Source organism: Phalacrocorax carbo, chromosome 1, assembly GCF_963921805.1.
Source record: "Phalacrocorax carbo chromosome 1, bPhaCar2.1, whole genome shotgun sequence".
In the NCBI taxonomy this organism is placed as follows: domain Eukaryota; kingdom Metazoa; phylum Chordata; class Aves; order Suliformes; family Phalacrocoracidae; genus Phalacrocorax; species Phalacrocorax carbo.
This window is the reverse complement of record NC_087513.1, coordinates 154467265-154493691: the sequence shown is the minus strand read 5'-3', so window position 1 is coordinate 154493691 and position 26427 is coordinate 154467265. Positions and strand designations below refer to the sequence as shown.

Here is a 26427-nt window from a genome sequence, read left to right as displayed (position 1 = left end):
GTCCTTCACTTTTCTTCCCTGTCAAAACCAACATTTCTCTCCACTCCTCTCCTTCTGCTTCAAAGCTTCACAGTTCCTACTGTCCTCAGTGACCTGGTTCACCACCCATCTTTTGCACACACCCCTCCACCCCCAGTCATTTCTTATTCCTCAGGCCCTTTTTTCTCTGTTTCCTGTATCTGAAACTCCCAGCTCCTTACGTGTATCTCCCCAATTTGTTTTCTTCTGCCCTTTTATGGGACAACACTATTCTTCTTTTCCCTCTTGACATCCCTTCCTCAATTCTCTTTGTCTAAGGCCTTTCCACTCTCTTCCTGCAATTTCCTTCCACCTGCTGTGACTTCTCAGGTTTCTCTGGATGTGGTCCCCAGGACGCTTTCATCCACAGTGAGACACAGCCATATAATAGGAAACCAGTGGATCAGCAACCTTAGATCAAAGTCAGTATTATTTTGGACCATCAACCTCACAATAGTATGCGAAACAGTGAAATCCCCGAGTATTATTTTAATATCTAAGGTGCTTATTCACTAAACACAACAAAACCCCCGGCAGGACACACAAAGTACCACTGGTTAAACCATTATTACCTCCAGTCTTTACCACTGAGTAAGATGCCCTGCATCTGCCCTCATAAGAACTGGTTTTCAATTGCTCATAAGGCTAAACTTTACTTCACTGGGTTGGAAAAGTGCATGTTTACGTCACTGTGTGATTTTTGTTAGGCAGTTTGCTAAGATTGCTGCCTGCGAGTGCTTATGATTTATTTTTTTTAAAATCAGGCAGAAAAATAAATCAACCCAAGGTGAAGCACTTCTGGGAGCAGGGTGTGGGAAGATACACTGATTGACGCTTGTGAGCTCCAATGTACGATTTGAAAGCTTTGTATCAGGCCGAAGATGAATTCCGTGGTCTGAGAATATCCATGTCATCGTCCGTTTGGAAAATTGTCAAAATGTAGCCAAATTTCAAACCTTGAAAAAAATCATAGCCACCAGATGCTTACAAGGCAGTTTTGAGATTATAATGGATAAATCAAAGGGCCCACCCTTGCTAGTCTGGTCCACCATAGGCCTAAATGTTAGTCTAACCAGTATCAGTGGCTCTGTTTAAACATCCACCTGGATGTTTAAAAGATTTGCAACAAGAAAATAAAAATCAGGGATGTAGTTTCAATTTTTATTATTGCCGTTATTGTTATTACCGTTGCTAAGCTTCTGTGATAGAAGTGCTGTAACTTCATGCAAGCCATCTGTTCAGCAGATGGAATACGAAAGATCAGATAAGTCATCGAGTAAGAGGCTGCTTAGAATAACACTGGAGAAACGTATTTAACTAGTGGAACGGGGTGATAACCAGCACCTCACCAGGCACCAAGGACATTGAGAAGAAAAGTGCAGGCTGGGGACCTGTACTCACTTAAGCTACTGGGAGTGAAACAAACAAAAGCAAATCCCAAGACAGAGACTCCCAACATTTGGGAGTAAAGTGATTCTCTAACTAGTAGCGTTACTGTGAATCAAGTTTTGAAGACCATATATTTGTTCACCATTACATAATAGTGAGCCTTAGAAGGCCGAGTCTCCCTTAAACTCCCAAAGTTTCATATGTAAACCCCTGAAGAAGAGCAATATCGTTCAGAAGCTAAATAGCATTTTCTCTGTGATTGCAAATCTGACCCACAGCTCTGCTCTAGACACAGGAAATGATGCCCGGAACTCATTACAGGTCTGCCTCCTCAATAACATATGGATGAGGAAGATATTTTTCCAGCTTCAGTGGAGAAAAAGGGGGCCATAACCACCTGTGGTCAGCAAAGTGGAACAGATTAGAAAAAGTAGGTTGCAGGAATGAGACAAGCAGCAGGGTAGAAAGAGTGGAGGGGAACAAATAGAACAGAGCATGGATAAAATGCTGGACTTTGGGACTAACAGCATGAAATAAATGAAGTGAAAGGGAAGAGGAGAGATGTGGCAAGGAGCCAGGATGTAGGTAGGGACAGAGTAAGCAGAAAAAGAAAAAGAAAGAAGAAAGTGACATGGTGAGGAAAAAACATGAAAATGAACAGGGAGACTGGGACTGTGAGCAAGTGGGAAAAAGGGGTAAGTATAACAGAAGGGCAGGAAGGCTGGCGTGAAGCCAAAGTAGAGGAAAGAGAAAGCTTGGATGAGACTCAGGGAGAGGAGGAGGGGCAGAAGCTGGCTGTGCAAGGAAATGAGGGTTGGGGTAGGATGCATATAGAAAGGACATGAAGCCAGGCAAATGAATGGGACAACAAGGCAACAGAATAAAGGCAAGAATGGAACAGACTGGAGGCAATGGGACAAATAAGGTTACGTGTGGGAGGAAGGAACCGTAAAGTCTCTGTCTGTTCATACCCAGAGCCTGGAATGGAACCCAGGCTCCCCAGGCACCACCACTACCTTCCTGCAATCTGAGTGTTTAACCTAAGAGCACGCCTTGTAAACCTCTGGAATATTTCAGGTAACAAAGGACAACCTAATACTCTTTTCAGCCATCTAAGCAAGTGGCAAAGTTTACTTCAAAGTTGTAGCTGTACGCTTCTACGGGAGAACTTATCTTGGGCCGCATATCTCCGGGACACAGGGCTCTACCCACCCTGGGGACAGTGATGCACAGACATCAATATGATGGATACAAAATGTCCGTTTATTTAGCTGCGTCACACGCTTATATAGCTCTTGCGCTTCCTGTTCCTGCCACTCCTATGGGGAGGAGTCTATCTTTCCGTCACATCCCGTGATCTTCCGGTCACCGATCCCTGTCTATTCCCCTACACAAAGTTTTTCTACAGTTGAAGTAAAGACTTCAGTGGTCTTTACTTCAAGACTGAAAACCTACATTTCTATTTTTCAATACACCAGGAAATGAGACAGAGGAAAAAGTAGAATTAATTGGGGAAAATATTATGTGATCTTGTGATTAAAGATGTTTATAAGTTATGTTCCTACGGGTTATATATTAATACCACAGAGAGGATCATAATTCTGGCACTTCTCTAAGTTTGTGCCTGAACAGTCTTATTAGACTCCGTTTTCATATATGCCTCCTGTGTTTTTATATATATATGTATATGTATTTATATGTACATATATGAGAGAAAGTTACTACAGTTGGTATTTCAAGGAAAATGAAATTTGTATTGATCACTGAGATCCTGCAATAATCAAATAAACATATAGTGTAGTCTGTGCACAGCCCAGCTTTAAAAAGATGCATGTGAACACTGAGCATTTTATAGCAGTTTTGTAAATTGAGATTGCCCCTAGTCTCTCTAAGAAGCTCAAACTTGTAAATCTGTTTTCTTATCATTTGGTGTTGTGTGAACGTAGCTTTTCTTGCCTTAGTGTTCTGAACCCACAATTAGCATTTAAATCATTTACAGAAACCTCCTGAATATATTGAGAGTGAGAGAAAGATATCACAGGCAGAAATCCCAAAGTGGTCTCTCAGCCTGAGGAAAATGAGTGTAATCTGACCCGAAGGGAAACGCTGCTCTTCTACCTGAGTACAGTCACGTGTGCCAAAGATGAACAAAAAGACTAAGGAAAAGGGGGTGAGATATGCCTGGATAAAACATCTTCTAGTGGATTTTGTGGCCATAAATGAAAGATTCCAACTGCTTGACAGGGAAAATGTGTATTCCCTGAGTGACTATACTCTATTTATTCTTTTTGAAATACTGAACAAGCACCCCCTTCTTTAGGCTCTTCTCATTGAAGACATTTGTTCAATGTGCAGAAGTCCAGAAACTGCCTCCAAAGGAGCTGCTATGGCAATGGTCAAACTTGAATGAGGTTAAATATAGTTTCCTACAACGAGTTCAGGAATCCCCTTTTCATTGAAGCATGTTCTAATGATCTGTGTGGATTTTTTTTTTTATTTGGGGTCACCATGCACTTAGAGAAAAGAAAATGAAACTACGGTTCATAGCTGAGTCAAATGACTAATGTGTTTTGGTAACGATGAGCAAATTGGATCCCATGGTAAGAAAGTGTGTTCTCTCAGACTTTAGCCAGAAGCTCAGAATCCCTTCTATGACCTGAAAAAAATGCTGTGTTTGGATGAACTAACGAGACAGAGGGGTATCGTTCAGACCAAGCAAACAAGCCAAACAAATGTGCATTAAGGGAGAACATACTTAGAGAATGGCAGTTTCACAGACTAATTTTGGAAATGACACAGGATGTATACAGCATGCTCAGAAACATGAGCTAGGCATCTGAGATCACTAAACTATTTTTATATATTTGGGATATTTCCAATTTATTGATGGGAAATCCTTGCTAGTGCAGGAGTTATTCTTAGAGAGGTTCAGTCAGGAGTTGAACAATTATCTTTTGGGGGTTTTTTTGACATCATTAAACTGTTAAACCTCAAAGCCAGAGGCTAAATCTGTCTCGCTAAGTAAGAGAGTGCAGTGGAGTAAGCTTAAGTATCCCGTATAATCCACACTGCTTAACTGTTAGTTCTGTCCCTGGCTCTGATTTGGGCCACTCCAACCAGCTCTCTACAAACAAGACTAATCTCCTATGGAGGAAACTAGCTCTAAACAGTATGAATGGGAGCCAGAGTGTTGCCTGGCTTAATCTCTAGCCTTCTTTTATTTAGCAATTTAACAGTTTAGACGTAGGCAGCATCCCCCAAGGATGAAATTTTGGGAGAGGTAGTGTTTAAGCTACTGGCGAGGCAGCTCCGACCTGCATCCCTCCGATAGCTGGTTTGAAAGGCAGCATTTCTGTGATAAATAACAAAGAAACAGCTTGTGCCTGGGAATCGTGCCAAGGTACCCAAGGCAAACGTCAGAGCTGCAGCCTATTCCCACCACGGGGCGGGCGAGCGTGTGCTTCCCTGATCACAGCAGCCTGGATGTTGTCCAGCGGGGACAGCGCTACCAATGCCAGGTTACTGGCTGCTCACAAAGTGGTTGCTGTCCTAAATTCAAATTAGGGGGCCAGCCTGAGAAATACCAGTCGCCCTTCCGCAGCTGGCGTCAGTGCCAGCGTGGGTGGTGTGGTGCCCAAGTGACGATGCGTGCCCCGCTCCGGTGCGCACAGGCAGCAGCCACATAGATGCATGTGAATGAGACAAGGGAGTTCAAACTGCCATCAACAACAGTATTAAGAACGTATATGCCCAAAAAGCCCTGTTAAATTTACATGGGCAACCCTGGCATATTCTAATTTCTTCTTCAAAGCTTGTTTTGCTGCCCTCATAATCTCATTCTGAATAGATTTTTCTGTATATCTGATGCAAATTTGCATGTGTGTTGAAGATGTTATTATATTCCATCATTTTACTGTGGTAAAATTATTAAGGTAAGCAACTCTGATCTTAATACCTCAATAACAACCATTTTTAGCATAATGTTAGACTCTCAATGTACATTAAAAATAAAAACTTGCTTTTGCCCTGATAGCTACAGGGGGGGAAATGACAACAGTCCTAGAAACTCAGAATAACCTTGCTTTAAAATATGCCCTTTTTTTAAGGCTATTACCATTATTTTTTAATGTTTGCAGCTGGTAGTATTTCAGTTAATAGTCTGTTGCACCCATCGGTAACGTAATCTGTTCCTGCAAAGCAGAGCCTCACCTTACAAACGCAGAGACTGACCTTCAGGCAGTTCCCCCAGTTGCCTTATTCTGTACTATGGCATATCCTGTACGTAACCCTCAGACTCACTACTAATATCGTGTACTCCTTTACAAGAAAGGTCTTCTGCCCTGGATCCACACACTCTGGCACCAGTTGAACAATTCCTTTGTCATTCGCCCAAGCTCTTTTTCAATATTTGGACTAATACTGTTCTAGCAAATTTTAGATGGTAAATTTATCCATAAGACTACTTTTCTTTACAAATATACGTAAAGACAAGTTTCTTCTTTTAACATCAGACAATACACACTGGCACTGAAAACTCTTAGTTATCCCCTGTTTGGAAACAATGCAACAGCCTACTGCCATGTTTTGCTTTTGATAAGGTGGGTATTGTTGTAAGTATTTGTCTCTACTCCCTCTGTAAGAGTCACTCTGTGCAGCTTTACGCTGTCTGAGTAAGGCATCCACTCCATGCCCCCTTCATGGTGGCTGGGGAGATCCAGCACACCCAGTGGGCTGCTGACCCACCGTTTGGCCCCTTTGCCCCGCACTTTGGTCTGGATCCCTCCTGTAGAATTTTAAAATGTTCAGGTTCGACCTCTAACATAGGCCAGTGCCCAGGACCTCTGTAATCAGGGAGGGCCAGTCCTCTAAGTAATGATTCATCCCACCTGTTTTAAATGCACCTCCTGGATTTATCTGAATTGCACCCTAGAGGTGATTCTTCACATTAAATAAGACAAAGCTTTACCTCTGTACTTAAGCTGTAGTTGGCTAAATTTAGTTGAGAAGAATCCCATCCTAAATAAAACTGGTTTTGCCATTATTGAGGTGTCTCTACAAAGCCAGGTTTGATTAGAAGGTGTGGGTGTGATGCCCTTCACACGCTTAGCTCGCTCAGGACAATGTGTCTTTGCTCCAATCATTTATCATATAATTTACGGTGAACGTTAGACCAGGAAGCTTTCTGTAATACACCTATGTTGTCTATTAATTTACAACTTGAGATTTGTAACAAGAAGCTTGCAACACCTTTATTCTTTACAGGTTCCTCCCTGTACAGATGCAAAACAAATTTTCTCACTCTAAATTTTAAACTTCAGTAGATTCTTCTTTTTTTTCTTTTCCAGGTAAAGTAAATTGGTACCATCCCTGTATTGTTATGGTCTTACAAATAGCCAAATACGGTTGTTGGGGTTTTTCCATTTTGTCTATTTATTTGTCTATTTAGTTTCATTTTTTCTATTTTGTGTATCTGCAAACATAAAACTGTGTATGTGTAGAGCTCAGGTCCTTCAACTGAGTCTGGGAGTCACTCTAAAACAACCTAACAATTTCTTCATAAGACTATCGCTTCCTAAATTTTTTCATAAGCTAATACGCAAACTGCATGTACGTAAGGTCTGTGACATAAAATAGTTCAAAAACTAAATGTGTCATTTGTATAACCAACCCAATTGCATTTGATTAAGGTAAGCAGCTGCCGCAAGTGAAAAATGTACCTGAATTACTAAGAATTTTGTAGGTATTTTATAAACAGGAAAAGCTATCAGTCCTCATGACCCTTGGAATGTAATATTGATCACCTGTTGCATGGGGTTTGGCTGCGGGAATTGCAGCCCCGGTGCTGGTAAACTACTGAACAGCAACGGTTTAGAACTGGCTTTCTGAAACTTCTGTGACCAGGCTTTAAAGGGTCATGGCTTATTAGACACAAGACAAGAAAAGGCTGCTTTTCTGTTCAGTTACATTCCTCAAAGGAAAGAAATCCTCTCCAGAACTGAAAAGAACATCAACCTAAAACAAAATAGAATTTTTTACAGTCACCTAGTGGCATATACAGATTTAACACTGTAGCGATTTTTCCAAGTGAGACTTTTTAAAAAAGCCTGCCACAAATATGTTACAAGAGGGTGAAACCGTAAGGGATGGAGTCCCGAATTTGTGTTAATGACTTGCTCAGGCAACATTAATATTTTTGGCTAAAATATAAGTATTCCCTCATAAATACATTTTAATTTAAAATAGACTATCCAAATCATGTCTTGACTAAAGTTATTCCCATTCTGCCCTACTACTTTTTCCCAAAATTGTAACAATGCTTATATTTATTTATAATTAATTATGCAAAATGGAATTATAAATATGATATGCACAGGACTTCATACTAAGGCTAAAGATGTTTCAAATTTATCATAATAAAAAAGGAAATTTAAAAACCACCCCAATGGTCCAGCTACTGGATGAAATACTTTCCTTGATGTGTAATAAATCCCCCTATAAAAGAATTTAAATGTTTTACTTGTTTCTTACAAATGGAATCCATATGAAAACTGAATTTATCTCCTAAATAAAGATGGCAAATTATCTATAATGATAATAAGGCATTTCCAAATTGTGTTATTCATTAACACTACAAAGGCAAGATATTTGCCTTTGTGCAGGTGAGGAAGAGTGCAATGTTACTTCATCTGCCTTCCTCCACGTGTACCCACAGTGCTTGCACAGTGAGTAGCACAACTGGTCCCTGGTTTCTCACCAAAAACTCCTGGAACAGTAAGAATCACTGTGATTGTCATCTGAGACATAAAGGGAGACGCAGGTTTGGGTGTTTACTCCTTAAACCTTAATATGGAGATCACCTGCAGTGAAAGACTAAAACACAAACAAACAAAAAAGAAAAAAAAAAAGAAGAAAACTCCACCAAAAAACAACCTTGGCTTCATATTCCGATCACTAAGGGTGTAGTAAAGTCAGCTGCATCCCACCCCTTCTATCTCAGCACCTTCTTCTTGTAATTTACTCACAAGAGTACCAAAACCCAGCTGAGATACCAGAAACAGACATGAACAAAAATCCTAGTTCTCCTCAATCCCTGGCTAGAGATTCAGCTAAATGAATGTGATTGTCCGCACGGAGATCTGAAACAGAATTAAGATTATCTAACTATGGAGTTCATCCTCCAGCCCAAGTCCATAAGGGCTTTTTTGTTTACATTTATTAGAAAATAAAAAAGAAAACCAGAGGCCTGTTTAGGATCCACAACTTTTTGCCATTCTGAGTTATGTTTAAAAGCACGGTTGGTGGCGATATAGAAACAGGCATTACAGGATGGCAAAGTACCAAAGAAAGAGGGGAATGGCTTGGCAGCTACAGTTCGCTGCATTTGCTGACTAACTCAGGACACCTACATCCGCAGTGTCGGGAGGGACATCCCTGCCATCCGCAGGAGCCTGAACAGAAGAAAGCAATTTGCATTCAGAGCAGCACTGGGAAGCTCAGTCTTGTGCCCATGGCAGAGGAGGCCCAGCCCCTCCTGGTGGAAGACAAAGACAGGAAGGGACGAGTTTCCCAGGAGCTGCAGCAGAGACCCGAGAGGAGAACGGGCAGGAACACCGGAGGCTGAGCTAGGGTGCTTCAGAGAGGTTTTCGGAGGTAGCTGTGGGTAAGTGGTGATTTGCAAGCCAGAGGTGGGTCAGTGGGAGCTGTGGGGAGCTTCCTGAAGTGGTCAGACCATAACAAAAGTGCACTGAGCATGTCCTGGGAGAGCGAGGATGAAGGAAATGCGAAAAGGTGGGGTGTTCAGAGGGACAAGTCACGGTTAGGCATGGTCTCCAGATCCCAAACTCAGGGCGCCCTTCCGCATCTCAGTGACAGGAAGACTCTGAACGCGTCTACTGTGTTAAGTGGATCCTGGGCATTCATTCGCAGAAATATACCCAGAAAAATAAATAAAAAAGCTAAAAATAAGAGTTTGACATCAGAATATCAGAAGATAATGGACAAAAGTGCTTCTTTTGGCTCCCTTTCAAATTTCAGTGCAAATTAATGTTCGTTGCAGACAAACCGCTGTTGATGGTGGATTGATTTTAATGAGCTGTATTGGGTTGATAGCTTTACAATGTCTATTCTCCAATGATCTCTGTCATTTGAGGTGCCACCTATACTACAGAAATGTGTAAGCTTTTCACATTAAAACCAGAGTAGTCTCCCTGACTTGAAAGCATTTGCTACTGCTGCAGAAAACTATCACAAAGAAAAGAGAAGCAGGTTAAAATCATGCCTTACCTGTCCATACTTGGCAGCTAAATGTAGGGGTGTCCAGTACTGATTATCCACTACATTGAGATCAGCCCCATGATCCAGTATCAGAGATACAACATTCTTGTATCCATTAGCGCAGGCCACATGCAGCTGAAATATAAAAGTCTCTTAATAGTTGAAAGACCTCAGGACTACTGACCCTACTTTCCTCCAAAAGGAATTCATTAACACACAACCAAACCAAGCACATTGAGTTTGCAGCACAAAACCAGTCACAACAGATGCTTTCTCAATTTTGAACCACAGAGATTTTATTTCTTTGACTTGCATTGCTTCCCTATATACTTAATTGTATGTTGAGGCACGTATTTCACATGACCAGATTGATCCGGGTTAATTTAGTGGTGTTTATATTCCTATGGCTCTCTGCTATGATTTTGAACATTCCCTCCACTTCTGGGAGCAAATGGGACAAATTTGCATTTGGAAATTGGCACGATACAATTTCTCGCCCCTGGTTAGAAGGAGTCAACTCCCATGATGGCCAGTAAGGGCAGGGCTCAGGAAGACTGCAGAAATGGAGAACTGAGATTGTAGGTGGTAACCTGGATCCCCAAATCACGTAGCCCAACTAGATGACTTTTTTCTCCATTGAAGCAATGTTAGCCAAAGAGATTATTTTCTTGAGGATCGAAATAAAAGGCTAATGCCAAGAAAAAGGTCTTCGCAATAAGCCTGTTACTAGAACTGTGTCGTTCCAAAGTCACTATAAGCATAGGAGACTCCAAAACCAGAGTCCAGGATATTATTTGCCTTATTTACTATTTCTGGTTCAGCTGCCCCGGCAGAGTACGCACACAGTTTTTGTCTGTGAACATCCTCGATGCAGAGGAATGAAACACATCACAGCTCACAAAAAATCTTCCCCTGGAAAGGAGGCAGAATACCCCCGCCCTGGGGGCAGAACACCCGCTCTGGACGCTACATATGTTCTAATTTCAAATGTACAAAACCCTCAAAGTTTTCCCACAATTTGGCATAGCTTCAGCTTTATTTCTGTTTTAACAGAAGAAATTACAATTTCTATTTGGACATCAATTTGACAAGTGCTATTTTAAAGTAGTTTAAAAGCTCACAGGGCAAAGGAAATATTTTATGACTGAAATCTTTCAAATAAATATATTACTTTATTAAATTATTTAAGTATGAAAAATCATAAAATAAAGTACTATTTGATTATTAAAAATTAAATTATGATAATTTAGCAGGAAAATTAATTTTGCCATATATCATTCTGTGTCTGTATTGTATATACACACATGTATGTGCTATGAATCGATGAGTATTTGTGCATATACGGCATCAGTATTTTGCCTGATTCATCTCAACTTGCACACAGTCTTAGATACATTCCATCAAGAGAAAACAAATCTCATTTGCTCCTTACAACTGAGATATTTGTTGTTGTTTTCTCTGTACAGATGGATGTGGAGCAACAAACAACTATTCCCAGAACCCTCTGATGCACACACAGCTATCACAGACTTGCCGACTCCACACCCATGAATAGAGACGGAGCAGTTGAACAAATGCTGGATTTCCCACCCATTTGTCTGACAGAAGTTCCACGTAATAGAAATCTCAAACAAAAACAAAATGATCCACTCTGTAGCTACTTGTTGCAAGACTATGGAAGAAGTTTAAAAAAACCAAAGTTCACCATAAAAATTGTTCATGCAAAAAATCTCCCCATTGTCCACATCCCACCAAGCAAATAAGAAAACCAAGACTATCCACAGTGTTTTTCTCCTAGTATCTGCAGTATTGTTGAACACGTTTTAGACATGCATTTCAACTATTCCAGCTAACTACAGAAAAGGTTTTATACAATGCTAGCTAGGTAAGTTCATAACTCAATTTACCTAAGCCAGTTCAGACTGAAGTAGCAATAACAGTAAAGTACAATAGAATCAGCTTCACATTTTACTGTGATTTAGCAGCTTAGCTCAAATGTATCATAGAATCATAGAATCATTAAGGTTGGTGTCGTGGTTTAGCCGGCAGCTCAGCCCCACACAGCCGCTCGCTCACTCCCCCACCGGTAGCAGAGGGGAGAGAATCAGAAGGGTAACGCTCATGGGTCGGGATAAGAACAGTTTAATAATTAAAATAAAACAACAACAAAAAAATGCAATGGAAAAGAAACCAATGAGAGGCGCAAAACCGAGGGCGAGGAGAGGGGGGAAGGGGAATGAATGAAGGGAAAAGAAACTGCACATGACGCAGTCACTCACTCACTCACTGCCCACTGACCCGACACTGCCAGTCCCCGAGCCACAACTGCCCCCCCTGCGCGCCAACTGCCCCCCCCTCAATGTACTGGTCATGGAGTCACATGGTATGGAATGAACCTGCCATTGGCCAGTCGGGGTCAGCCGCCCCCACCATGGCCCCGCCCCTCCCAGCCCCCCCCGCCATGCGGCAGAGCCCGGGAAGCTGGAAGGTCCGTGACTACCACAGGAATACAGTGAAGAGAATTAACCCCTTCTCAGCCAAAACCAGCACATTTGGAAAACGCTCTAGGATCATCAAGTCCAACCTTCAGCCCAACACCACCATGTCTCCTAAACCATGCCCTGAAGTGCCACGTCTACATGTTTTTTTGAACACCTCCAGGGATGGTGACTCAACCACCTCTCTGGGCAGCCTCTTCCAATGCCTGACCACTCTTGCAGTAAAAAAAATTTACTAATGTCCAATGTCTAAAACTCCCCTAATGTAACTTGAGGTCATTTCCTCTTGTCCTATCACTTGTTACTTGGGAGAAGAGACCAACCACCCCCTCACTACAACCTCTTTTCAGGTAGCTGTAGAGAGAAATAAGGTCTCCCCTCAGCCTCCTCTTCTCCAGGCTAAACAACCCCATCTCCTTCAGCTGCTCCTCACAAGACCTGCTCTCCAGACCCCTCATCAGCTTTGGTGCCCTTCTCTGGACACACTCCAGCACCTCAGGTCTTTGTAGTGAGGGGCCCAAATCTGCACGCAGTACTCAAGGTGGGGCCTCACCAGTGCCGAGCACAGGGGCACGATCACTGCCCTGCTCCTGCTGGCCACACTATTCCTGATACAAGCCAGGATGCTGTTGCTGCCTTGGCCACCCGGGCACACTGCTGGCTCATGTTCAGCCGGCTGTCAACCAGCACCCCCAGGTCCTTCTCCACAAGGCAGCTCTCCAGCCACTCCTCCCCAAGGACCTGGCTGTTGTCCTTGTTAAATCTCATACAATTGGCCTCGGCCCATCAATCCAGGCTGTCCAGGTCCCTCTGCAGAGCCTTCCTACCCTCAAGCAGATCAGCACTCCCAACCAATTTGGTGTAATCTGCAAACTTGCTAAGGGTGCACTCAGTCCCCTGATTCCAGATCATTGATAAAGATATTAAACAAGACTGGTCCCAACACTGAGCCTAGGGGAACCCCACTTGTGACTGGCCACCAACTGGGTTTAGCTCCGTTCACCACAACTCTCTGGGCTCGGCCATCCATCAGAAAACTGGAAGTTAAATTAACACTTTTATGAATTCAACTTAAAGTTGTGTTGTTTCTTCCCATCCCTCCTCTGCTTCCCTCTTTTTTTTAACTACAGTTAACTGCGTTGGGGTGGTCACCCCAAAAGTCATAGCTTTCTGTAGAGACAGACCCAGTGGCTGGATTCAACAACCCCAGATATGAGGCTGCTCGCTTTTTGTTATAGTTTAAACACTCTGCAGGTGTTAAAATATGGAATTAAATCCTAATGATTCAATTTATTAATTCTGTATCACGCAATGTAATTCAGCACAAACGCTGAAATAATAATAATTATTATTTTTTATGATAAAGTTCAATAATACATGCCTTTATTTTAGTACAGTATTCGCAGAAAAACACAAAAGAATTTTAAAAAGCTATTAAATATCTTAATGCTGCTGATGACTATTTACTGCTTGATAATGATGTTGAAGGTGTTATATGCAAAGAGATCATTCCACAGATATGCTATCTAGGGAAGAACACATTAAATTAAAAATTACTTTATTACATTAATTTTAAATTATTTGACAGCTGAAGAAGTAGTGATCCTGAAAAAAACAAAGAAGTAGAAGATCTATTAGCAGAAAAAAGTATAATGAGGCCCAGTGACTACAAATAAAGTGCAAATTTGGAAGAAGGAACACTTATCCACTGGTACGGTGGATGCTTCATTACACTGGATCAGGATGGGATTAGCTTCATGAAACAGTGTTTTAGCCTGGTTCAGCCAGAAGGTATGAGCCTAAAACAGGAATCACTGAGTGAAGTTTCAGGCCCTCTTTTATACACAGAGGGTCAGAGACCATAAGTATCTGCTGCAGTTCTAAACTACAATGCCTGTATTTTTTTTGTTATTAATTTTTATGTTGCATATTCAGTGGCTGAGAGTAAGAAAGCTGTCATTAAGGCAGAGATGTTGCCTACTTTAAAACCTGTACCATGCGTGGCATTGACATGTATCTATTTTCAAAAGGCCAGGTGAGAACCAAAACCTTGTGTTCCCTCATTTCCCTTCTTAGAGAGCTGCCTTGCAAACGGGCTCACCGGTCCACAGCTGCAGCACACGTGCATTCACAGGGTGATCATTACATGTTTCCACTCACCAGGGTAACTCCTTCATCATTCTTTTGATTCACGCTTCCTCCACTTGATATGAGCTGTCGGACATCTGTAAGCATTGCCGTGGGTCTCTGTGTCTTCATTTGGCGCAGCGAATTCAGCTCTACGCCTGGAAAAAAGAAAGCACAAAAAACTTCTGCTATTCCATTCACCAATGAAGAACAGATAGAGGATTTTGTTTTCTGGGTTTGTAAGGGCTTAATCAATGTTTAGACTTCAGTATATATTTATAGAATATGTTTCTTAGTTATATTTACCAACAAGTTTACTCATATCTTTATTTATCAGTCACTGCCTGGATGATTTAATGTCAGTCAGCAATATCAGATAAACGGCCCTGATCCCCTACTGACTGGCAAGAGCCGTTGTAGGTAAAGCAGTTGTAATATCATTAAATCCACTGGGACTGTGAAAATAGATGTGAATGGGAAAAAAAAATTAAACGCTCTAAGGAAGCCACTCAAGTCTTTGGGTCTTATTTAGTGAAAAACCATTTTTGGCTGCATTCGTTCAGCCCTGTGTTTGCCTCACAGCACCCAGACCAGTCCCTCAAATCTGTCGGCTCCACTGCTTGCGAGAGCGTGAAGTTAAGCAAAAGACATTACAACTCAACACTTCTTTATCTGCCTGGGTTATTTTTCACCAGGATTAGTTCTCCAGCTGAGCTAGACCATTGCAAGGCCCCATAAACCAAGCGAAAATGTGGTATGGAGGCAGGAACAAATGGAAGGGGATGAAAGGAATGAAGGGCGTGGGATTGCTTGTGTCAGCATTGCTACTGAAAGAAACAGTTGTCAAAGGACAGCTTTAAAAGGAAGATAAGCAAGGCAGTCTACAACCAAAAGAAAGGATGGCCTCCACTCTGAAGAGACTTAAAATTAGAAACCAAGGGTACAACAAAATGGCTAAGTGGTTAAATTAGCAACTGGCTGTGGTTTGACTGGAAAATCTAACCACAATTCAGGGCCTGATTCTACTGCTCCTAGCTTCACGTGGTCACTTACATCCATATATATAGAAAATCCTTCCCCTCTGCCCTGACCATGACATAACAGAAAACATATGAATAAATAATTTCTTGTCAGTCTTCCACATTTGTCAGTGAGCTGAAAAGTGACAAATAATAAAAAGGAATTTAATTAATATGTATTTAACATAAGTGCTTTTTCTTGAACAATTCATTTTATGTTTTCTCTTCACAGTTCTCGCAGCTTTTTACATTACTAAAACAACTGAAGCATGCTTCAGAGTAGAAGCATATTTTAAGCCTCTTACTTGTAACCTGCCCTGGAACTCGTATAAATGGGTGTACCATATCTAGTTCAGCAAAGAATCCCACTCATTTTCTTTCTCTAACACGCCCCGCTACCCACTGCTTTATGTTCCAAATTTTGGTTGCCTGCAGCTCTTCTAAGCATTGCAGCTCAGAGGTGAAACATTCAGAGTGTGAACACTGCCTTGCTGGGCACAGTCACTTATTCTTGTATTTTCACACCTGTCACCTAAATGATACTAAATTGCACCAAATGTAAAACACAAATATAAACCTAAGCTGGAGAAACTGAGGTGGATTTTGTATCTGGACTAAAACCTGTCACCTTTTGCATAAGTACAATTCGGACAAGCATATATCCATATGATATTGAGGGCTTAAATTAGATAACCGCCCAGAAGCGGAATGTGCTGACATCCTATTGCCGGACAGTTGCTAGACTGGAACACAATGTGCGTTTCATCATACGTTCTGAGTATCTCCTGACAAGCAATGTGTTCATTTTGTCAGGATTGAAGTTTTTATGCCTGCATCACATTTCACAGTAATGACTTAAAACTACCTGATGATATTTACAGATTACTGGTGCCACATGGCATCAATTAAATCTCTTTTTTCCTTTCTGGTTCTGCCTATTTCCTGCTATTTGCAACAGTAAAATGATTAACTTTGCTCATCCTGAAGGAGGAATCAAGAATAGAGTTCAGCTGCATGAATTGCTATGTATGTTCTATCACAAATATAATTATACCCATCACCTCAGAGAAAATGCACAAACAATGGTACACAGCAACAAAAGGCACACGCTATGTAAATCTCAAGATGGCTTTACTGGTTTCAAACTAATTGTTGTATAAAGGAACGATACACATTTGATTAAAGAAACAGCAGTAAACAGCCTGGCAAATGAGATACCACAGAGACATGTTCCACAGATTTCATTTTTAAATGTCCAAAGGAGCTCTGGAAATGCCACAGAAACAGCAGAGGTTCCCTTCCTCTGCCTTTATAGCAAATAGAAGGAAAACATGACAAAATAATCTAAACTGAAATCTTAGGATTGCAGAGTTTTGAATTCCAAGAACTCGGGAACTGCTAGGCTTCAGAGAGAAGGCTTCTCTGGCGGGGAGCTGAGAATCAGCTTCACCAGGTGTGCACACGTATCATTCTCTGAGGCTCAGACAAGGAGACCTGGTCGGTACCTGCCTTCCCTTAATCAAGTCTGTAATTCTGGAGAGTCCGCTCTCCCTCCCCAGGGAGCGATACTTTTCATGAGTTTAGGTGGAACACCAGAACGTTACTCATACGGTAAGTAACTCTTGCTGTCTGAATCAAAGAATGACCTTCACGTTGCTCTTCAAAAGGGAAATGTGGTTTAGATATTCAGCTGAAGTGGGACGACAGCCAGCATGAATAAATGGAGGAAGAAAACCAAATTGACACGTCCTGTGGGAACAGACTCACATTTTAAAAAATGGAAAGTCAAAAAGAAAGACATAGGGTGGAAAATATGCTCCAAATACCCTGTAAAACCAGAACAAGAGCTACACGCTCACAAATTCTGCAGGAGATGAGATGGAGAAGGAACAGGCAAAACAGCAGTGACCCTGCAGGGCACAGCATTTCATGATGAGTATCAGCGCTGATGACAGGCAGGAGCATAACCTAAAAGCTACAAAATATTTTACTTCTCACTGTTGAAGAAGAACACCTGACAAGGCCATTTCATGTGCTTTGCCTGTCTCACCGTCTCTGGCATATGGTTACAGAACCAATGACCCAAAGGAATGTAAAAACCTCAGATAAAAAGAGGGGAAGTCAATTTCAAGAACTTGCAGCGGTAAAGAAATACATGGCAAAGTGATTTGAGAACTGCTATGGAAAATATTTCCCTCAGACATGTCCAGTACTGAGAAGCCTCTCCATCTGCGAGGGGAACACCTGTTTCTGTGACCAGCACAAAGCCAAACGCTCAAGCGCCCTTTGGGAAATACCCATTACACACACCCGGCAGCCGCTCTCTCTGTAACTGGCACGTCTCGTTCTCCAGCGGGCTCTACACTCTTTAGGAGAGGTCAGTATCGTCTTGCCTTGCAAACACAAATGTACATTAAAAACTTGCAGCAGCTTTGAGAAGCCAGTCTCTCCTCTCCTCTTGCTTAAGTCTCCTCTCACCCTGTCTGCATCTGCTCTTCCTGCACAGAGCTGTAAATGCAGCAAGGCTCTTTCCAGCCCAAGTGCGATGAGCCTGTCTGTGCTCTTCTGCAATTCTGGGGACACCAGGGTTCAGACTTTCTATTTTTCTTCTGTGCAGCGCAGTATAGGATAGATGAGTTCACAATCAGTCAATGAGGGAAAAAAAGTCATGGTACCATTCTTGCAACATTCATTTTCATTCATGAAAATATTCAGGTGGGGCTGTTGCTTTATCCAGCTTTATTTGCTTAAAGTTTTAGAAGGACTTTTCTGGCTGCTTACTAGACAGCTTTGTAAAGAGCATTAATTTTGTTAAATTACCTTGTTCTTGATGTGCTCTTGTGCATATCGCTTGGCATCATGTACATCTGATTGTCAAAGGTCAGCATATGAACACATACATTTCAGCAACATTTATTACCTGAGAAGGGAAGCCAATATTTTCAGTACCTGCAAAAGACTCTATACTTGTAAATCTACTGAGGCCGAGAGCTCTAATTCACTGCAAAAGTACCGACTGATTGTTGGTGTTGGGTTTTACCTCTTTGCCTTTAAAGATATCATTACATGTGCTTAGTGAAGGATGTTTATGTCCTTCTAGCCTGAAAAGGCTACCAGAAACGAGATTCCCATCTCCTCCTCATGTAGACAGCAGAGTGACAAGTCTCCCACCCTGGTGAAACGTGCTTTTTTCCCCTTTCTCTTCTATAATAGGATGCTGATGACCCTTCCAGCTAAAATTAGTTACATGAACTCTGACTCTTCTTAACTTGTAGGAAACAAAATTTATTTTAACAGACTGGCACAATCTCAAGACATAATAGGAAAGGATTCATCTGTTGATATGTCTTGCATGTTTATTATTTTATTTGTAATATCAATACTAGAACACCAAAGCAAAACAAATGTACCATCGTCTCTGGTTACTTGCAATAAGCAACACGTCTGAAACGAGCTTAACACATACAGTCTTTCTATACTCAGGATTTCTCTGAGAGTTCTTAACATGTTATGGTTGGATGTTTCTGTGAGAGAGCCGTAAAGGCAGGCTACTCAACACGTGCCAGGGAGCCCGGAGCTGAGGGTGATCCCAGGGCAGGCAGGGCAGCATCCTTGCCAACCAGGGCACAGCCCCACAGTAGCCAAGCGAGAAAATGGAGCAGGTCTGGTGGTGGGAATCAGGCCCAACCAAGAGCCCTGTGACGGCCAGGAAAGCCTGGAGCCACAAATCCAGACAAATCAGGTGAAGCCAGGAAGACAAGTCGGTGGCTCAGGGTCGGGATCAGCAAGGTTTGTGGCTGGGCATGGGCATACCTCAGACAAGGACCAAAGGCAAAGACCTGAGCCTAAATGTGCCTCCCGAGCCAAAGGATGGGTGAAAGACCATGACAAGGCTTCTCCCAGCTCTGCCTCACAACTTCGCTCTTTTCGCAGCCACGCTCCCAGGTTATGGCTGTGCCGTATCAGAGCTGGCTTTGAGCACAGGCAGCCAAGCCCCTGGCAGTGGGGGGCAGGTCGCAGGGCCTGGGGGGGCACTCCGGGCACTGACAATTTTTCTGCTGACTTGAGAAAGGTTATAGTTTTAGGAATTCTATGAAAGATTATGAATTCTGATGGTAACAGATTTTTCGTCAGTAAGTTTTTTGAAAGGGTACTAAAAGGGCACCCCCAGTTTCTGGCCCTCCTCACAATCTTTTTCAAATCTTTGCAGAGCCTGTTGGCCAAGGAGATGCCTGTTTTCCTTCTTGTGTCAGTTACAAAGGAGACCATAAACTACTGACGATAACTTAAAATGTTAATTCGATTGCCAAAAGTCTGCACAGTGAGTTTAAAGGTTTCCCTTTGATAGAAACATATGGCTAACAAAATGTTTCCATATGATGGACCTTTTTCTTTAATTCACTTTTAAACACCCACACGTTTGCATGTTGGAAACACACAAATATTAAGAGAAGTCAAAGACTTCAAAGTCAGTTTCCCAAGGGTTAGAAAATATAAAAATTAAGGCAGCTTGTTCAAGCTTATATTAGAAAACACAAAGGCCAAAGGAAGATGGATCGACATTCTCAATGACAACATTTTCCATGTGTCATGTTTTCTGGATGCTTCATTTTTAGGACTTGAAGGGACCTATTGAAGCATGTCATGTGGTCCCCTGTTCTCACTGGCAACACCACCACCTAACCCCTACCATCAGTTAATCAGCTCTCTGGAGAAAATATACAGATCTTTTGTGTGTGATAATCTTACGGGTAGGTGGTTCTCCATCATCAAGAATCAGAGTGAAAAATCTTAGAAACACCCTGAGGCTGCTTGGTTTTAGTTGCCTGTTCTTCTGTCAACCTACTGCTTCAATATTATTAATAGAAAATTTGTAAGCAGAAATCAAGATCATGTTGCATACAGTTCTAAAATAGAAAATATATTAGTTTTAGCTTAAGGGATTTAGCTTTAGCTTAAGTTCACTGATCTTTAGTGGTAACAAACTGTATGTATTGACATTTTAGTCAGTTCTTACTGTAGTATGTTAGCAATAATTCTTTGATGTCTATGAAAATTCTTTCACAGTTTTAAATACGGAAGTCTAGAGCAGTACTTTTCTCAAATGATATTGAACTATATCAGTTGCTTTTCTTGAATGCAATGAAGAAACACTATGCGATTCTTTTTCCCCCCTTGTTTCATTACTAGGTCTTTTTAAGGGTTTCTGTAGCACACCTTCAATGTCAGGACATCTTGGTGTACATATTCTGAACACTTCTTTTAATTAATAACAAAACTCTTGAAAAAAATCACATAATTGGATTTTAATTTTGATCTTCTCATAATAACTGCCAGAGCGTTGAGAAACACATGCCCAGAGGTACCGTCCGGGTGTTGGCAGCTGTGCGGCTGCTGGGGTGGCTTCTGTGGGAAGATGCCAGGGCCTGTCCCATGTGGACCACAGATGGTTCTAGTCCGCTCCAGCAGACCCACCGCAGGACACGGCTGAGCCTGTCGGCCAAGCGTGGCACCTCTGTGAAAATGTATTTAAGGAAGGGCAGGAAACAGTGGACAGAGACAACGAGGGAACAAGAAGAGGGAGAGCGGCCGAGGGAACACCAAGGTCAGAGAAGGAGGACGGGGAGGAGGTGCTCCAGGTGTCAGAGCAGAGATTCCCTGCAGCCCATGGAGGACCCATGGCGAAGCAGATGGACGTTCCTGAGGGAACCGCGTACCTGTGAAAAACCCACGCTGGAGCAGAGGAAAGTGTGAAGAGGGAGAAGTGGCAGAGAGAAACTGCTACGTACTGCCTGTAGCTCCCCCACCCCCTCGCGCCGCTTGCGGGGGTAGAGGAGTCTGCAGCGAAGTCAAGCCTGGGAAAGGGGGAGGAAAGGTGTGGGTTTCATGTTTGCCTCTCTTTTTCTCACTACCTGAATCTGAATCTTTCCCAACTGGCAATTTTCCCCAAGTGGAGCCTGTTTTGCCTGTGGCAGTAACTGGTAAGGAATCTCCCTGTCTTCATCTCAATCCATGAGCTTTCTCATTCTCTTTTCTCCCTCTGTCCTGCTCAGGAGAGGGAGGGAGTGAGCAGCTGGGTGGGAGTTTGGCTTTTAGCCAAGACTAACCCACCACACCAGATTTTATGAATAATGTCAAATTACTCTAAATTTAAACCAAAATAATTTTTTGGGTGTATCTTCCTGTCACATTCTGTATTACTGTATAGTGTCAGTCTTACAGTACATTTTTCCTTAATCCTTTGCCCACTACTTTTCTGAATCAACTTTTTTGGCACATGTTATTTCCCTTATGTTGTTCACTGCTGGCTTCAGGGAGATTCTCCTTATTTTGAACACCTATATTTGAACCAATATTTTATGAGTTGACTGTTTCTGGCTAATGTTAAAGACTGTCTTCAGTGTAGGATTTTGTACTAACCCTAACTAATAAATGATAAAGCTTGATATACATTTCCATTCAGATGTTTTGCAGAGATTTATTTATGTAACAGTCTGTCACTGGGAAAAATATACTCCAAGGTTATACATAACTCACATGTGAAATGAAAATGTGAAACCTGGTTCTCACACTGTTAAATTAGTTGTTTTAAAAGCTTCTGCATTACTGCAATTCTTCTGCTTTGAATTCCCATTCTAGCATCTCCATAGGAATGGGCAAAACAGATTTGACAAGGACCACTGACACCTTTCCTAGTTGTTCCAATCTGATGCACTGAAAACTTCTGTGACTCCAAATTAGCTTCCTCCCTTTCATCTCCAAACTAATACAGTTCCACTGGCTTCAGTGCTGACTTAAATCAATATCCATCCTTTTTCGTTTTATGTCCTGTTCAACAAAAACATTCCAGAAGCTGAAGAGCTGACTTACCATTTTCTTCCAAGTACATCAGAAGGATGCTGCTAGTTTCAGTCCCTTCGATGGCATAATCAAGTGCAATGTTTCCATTAACATCTTGCAGCAGCACGCTTGCTCCCGCCTACAGACAAGAATTAAAAACATTTTAGGATTTGGTAGTGAAATCTTAAAACACTGCTGGGGTTCTCACACACTCCCATTCAAAAACATTTCAAAGCTGGGGATCTTAGAGAGCAGGCTGACTAACCTGAACCAAACCAAACCACACAAAAAATCAAAGACAAAGTAAGAGACTCTTCAATATCAAAAAGGGCTGGCTTTGCCTGGGACAGCTGACAGTGTTGCCACCCCAGCTGCCCAGCCTGCCTTTACTGCACTGATGCCTGAGCTGCTCATCGGTGAGTTTTGGAACCACCACTCTCTGCAGCAGAGCATTTTAAAGTCAAGTGAGCTGCCACTGCTCACGGTCTGCCTTAAAACACTACCCAGTGACCAGCAGCGGTTCAAAAGCTGACTGAAGCAGCACAGACACTCCTGCAGTAGGGATGGGTGGGCAGCTGCTAGGGGTAACCTTGTCAGCTGGCCCAACCTCTTATGGCCTCATCCATCACTCCAACCTCAAAGAGAACCATCTCTTGCTAAATAAAACTCCCATTTGTCACCAGCTGGAGACAATGACAGTGAGCTTGATGATTTCAGCTGTAGTCCCTAAAGGAGCCAACCTGACATTTCTAGAAGTTCCATTCAAAATTCAATACTGAAGGACAGACAACTAAAAGAAGCCATTAGGAGGGGAAGTGGGGATGGATTCATGAGAAGCTTGAAAAGAAACAACCAGCACAACAAGAAAACCTGTATTTTCTATATTAAATAGTCTTAGTGTAGGAATTTGCACTCTGAAGGGCAATTTTCATTATTTTTTATAATGAGAAAGCTCTCAACTTATCCTCAAAAATATCATAAATATCTGGTGGACATAAAAGTTTACATTCCAGTGAGATGTCGTGTATCTTCTTTAAGAGGCCATAACTTTGATTCGAGTGTTCTCTCTATGGCTTTTAACTTCAAGGAATTATGAAATAAGAGTGACCTCTGGCAAATTTAATTACTTTTTTACCAGCTTGTACGATAAAAAGTTTAGCTAATAAAAATGAGGGGTACCAAGGACAGCCTTTCTTAAAACCACAGCAACAGAGGTCAACACTATTAAGAAATTATTAATAGAAGGTATGACTGCTTTTTTCAGGAGCTTACTCTGGAACACGGTGTCAAAGAAAAACTCATGATGGGCTCAGCTCCTGGCTCAGAGTGAAATCTGACATGAAAAACTAACAAATTCTTGTGGGCTTCATGTCATCAAAATTAAGGTGCTGAAGCTGGACTGCTAGTCTGAGGTGATCTCCTGGGTTCCCATCGTAGTGACGAGGGGACAGACAGGCACCAAAGAATGACTCACCTCCGTTATCTCAAACACCTCAGATATCCTACTAGACCATACCTTAGACAGCAAAATAACCTATCCTGATACAAAATATACTGCTTGCTTTTAGTGCCTGTCTTGCTGCACTGGCTGTAAGGGGAACCTAGACAGTAAATTTAGATCAGGTGCCTATCATTTAAATTGCTAAATGAGATTAGATGAGAGGGGTTGACTCCCATGCTTAGTGAAAAGGAATGGAAGAAGACTTATAAGGAAAGAGACTTACAAGGTATAAAATGGTATATTCATTACAGTGCTATGAAAATAAATTTCTGTTTGCATGTGCTGCCAGACAAAATTAGAAGGATGATCACAAATCAGATAATAGATGGATTTGACCATCCTAATATCTTTGCAGGATGGTGTAACAACTATTTATTGCACTTGTTCCATTGCCAGGAAGCATGGGTTTTGTTTGGTTTGCTTGCTACTCACTGGCCCATGAGAATTTGCTGGTGATGATAGAAAAAAGCACAAAGTCTTGAAGGTACCTATCCATCCCTGCATGTAAATAATCTGCTCGCAATGTCAGAAGGTGGTCAGGAGGTTAATAATAAGACAAATATAGAACATACATACATCATCTTTGTTGTTGTGTTAAGAAACAAAAAGACCTTTGACATATTAAATTTCTGGAAAAATAGGGTAATTAACTTGGCCAGTAACACACTTTTCATTCCTTCTCCAATATGTAATATCACTGAAGGAAGGATATAACATGGAATTACTCAGCTCCAAGCAATTTTTATTGGGTAGTTCTACATTAATTGCTTTCTTAAGAAATCATAGAATCATAGATAGTCTTGAGCTGGAAAGGACCTGCAAGGATCATCAAATTCAACTCCTGTCCCTAAATAGGAAAGCCCCAAAATTCATACCATGCATCTGAGGGCATTGTCCAAATGCTTCTTGAATAGCATCAGGCTTGGTGCTGTGACTGCCTCCCTGGGGAGCCTGTTCCAGTGCTCCACTACCCTCTGGGTGAAGAACCTTTTCCTAATATCCAACCTAAACCTCCCCGGCACATCTTCCTGCAATTCCCTTGCATCCTAAATGGTCACAATGAGATGCTCCCAAACAGAAAGGCAAATTTGGCGAAAGCTGTGGCACCAGAGGTAGGAGATACTCTCAGAATTCAGGTAAAGAAGCAATGCTGGACCGTGTTGCACATTTAAAAGTAGCATCTTGTGTCAGAAAGAAATATTTTGTGGTTTTTTAATAACAAGCATTTTTAAGATGGTGCATCATCCCTGCCTCCCAATTTTACATTATCTGAGAACTTACTGCGGGTGTGCTCTGTCTCACTGTCCAGGTCATTAATGAAGACCTTGAGCAGGACTGGACCCACTAGTAACCCATGGTGTTCACCACTAGTGAGTTGCCTCCAGCTGGACTTTGTGCTGCTGATCACAGCCCTCTGGGCCCGGCCACTCAGCCACTTTGCAATCCACCTCACTGCCTACTTACCTAACCCGTACTTTGTCTACGAGGATGCCATGGGAGACAGTGTCAAAAGCCTTCCTAAAACAGAGGTAGATGACGTCCACTGCTCACCCCTCAGCCACCAAGCTGGCCACCTCCTTGGAGAAGGCTGTTTGACTTGCCTGACTTGAGCAAATCTAATTTTAAGAGCTGTACCAAATGTCTTAAGAATAGCCACAAGCACTATGATTTGTGAAGTCTGTCACTGGCTGTAAAACAAGTTTCGCATCAGGGAATTTTACCTACTTTATTGGCCAGCTAGCAAACTCTTAATTACTGATTCAGCTGCCACAAAAACAGAAGCAGGCAAACAAACAAACACTCAGAGAACTACACTTGGGCTCCTCCCCAGACACCGCTCCTCCCCTTCCCCATCTCCGGTCCCCTTGCCACCCGCACGCTGTGCCTGCAGCGGGCAGTGTGGGCGACTGTGGTCAGCAGGTTGGGGTTCCTCTTTGGTGGCTCCTTGTTTCCTCCTCCACTGCTCTGGCCCGGGCTCCTTCACTGGCCACAGTCCTGCTGGAGAGGTAACTCCCCCAAGTCCTCTCCTCAGTCCCTGCTTGGGCACTTGTTTCTCTCCAGCCCTGCTTGCAGCCCCCCACTGCCGCCACCATGCGGGTTATGCCCAGTACCAAATTCCAGTGCGCTTTAGAAAGCAAGCCATTCTAGCTACAGAAAGGTGGGAAATTCTACTGTATTGCCCTTCCTTAGTGCACTGTACGGTGTCCTGCCAAAAGAGATGTCTGACAGGTTGCCAGCACAATGCAAACTGTACACACCAATATTTTGAAGTGCTCGTAGTACGGACATTTCTCTCTGTTCATTCAGGTGAAACGTTTGCCTGTGATACACTGGAAATTACTCGCTGTTAAATGTGACACAGACCTTTCAGTTGCTCAGGCTTTCTTTTGTTCCCAGGCACCTCTCAGCTAGTTATGGCCAGTCCTGAGAGATGATTTGAAATCTTACTTTCTAATTATAAAGCAAACTTTCCATTGAGCTACTTGTGTAAGTAGAGACAAGACGGCAGTCCCACTGGTGGCAGAGGACATGGCAGAAGCTCACACAGGTAACTGGTAGGGGTCAGAGCAGAATAAATGAAAGAGGCAAACTAAGCAGCAGAAAAGCAGCAAACTCAAGCAAAAGGACAGACAGAGCATGACAAAGATGTGGAACATGTTGCAGGTAGCAAATGCCACAAATAACGTCCTTTAGTTCAAATTCAGATTGCCAAAATTGTGCTAAAGAACTTGAGTGCTATTGCTACATATATGGCCTTGTA

The 26427-nt window shown here is 42.3% G+C and overlaps 1 protein-coding gene across 1 annotated transcript in view; it reads right to left on the bottom strand.

Annotated features, from left to right (window-relative positions):
• The window catches only part of LOC135312493 (unconventional myosin-XVI-like), a 78254-nt gene that overhangs the window by 25925 nt on the left and 25902 nt on the right, over positions 1-26427 (bottom strand). The window contains exons 4-6 of the mRNA XM_064446392.1: positions 22196-22304; positions 14340-14464; positions 9691-9816 (exon numbers count right to left, since the gene is read on the bottom strand). Of these exons, the coding sequence (XP_064302462.1) occupies positions 9691-9816; positions 14340-14464; positions 22196-22304 (360 nt within the window). The remainder of the gene's footprint in view (positions 1-9690; positions 9817-14339; positions 14465-22195; positions 22305-26427) is intronic.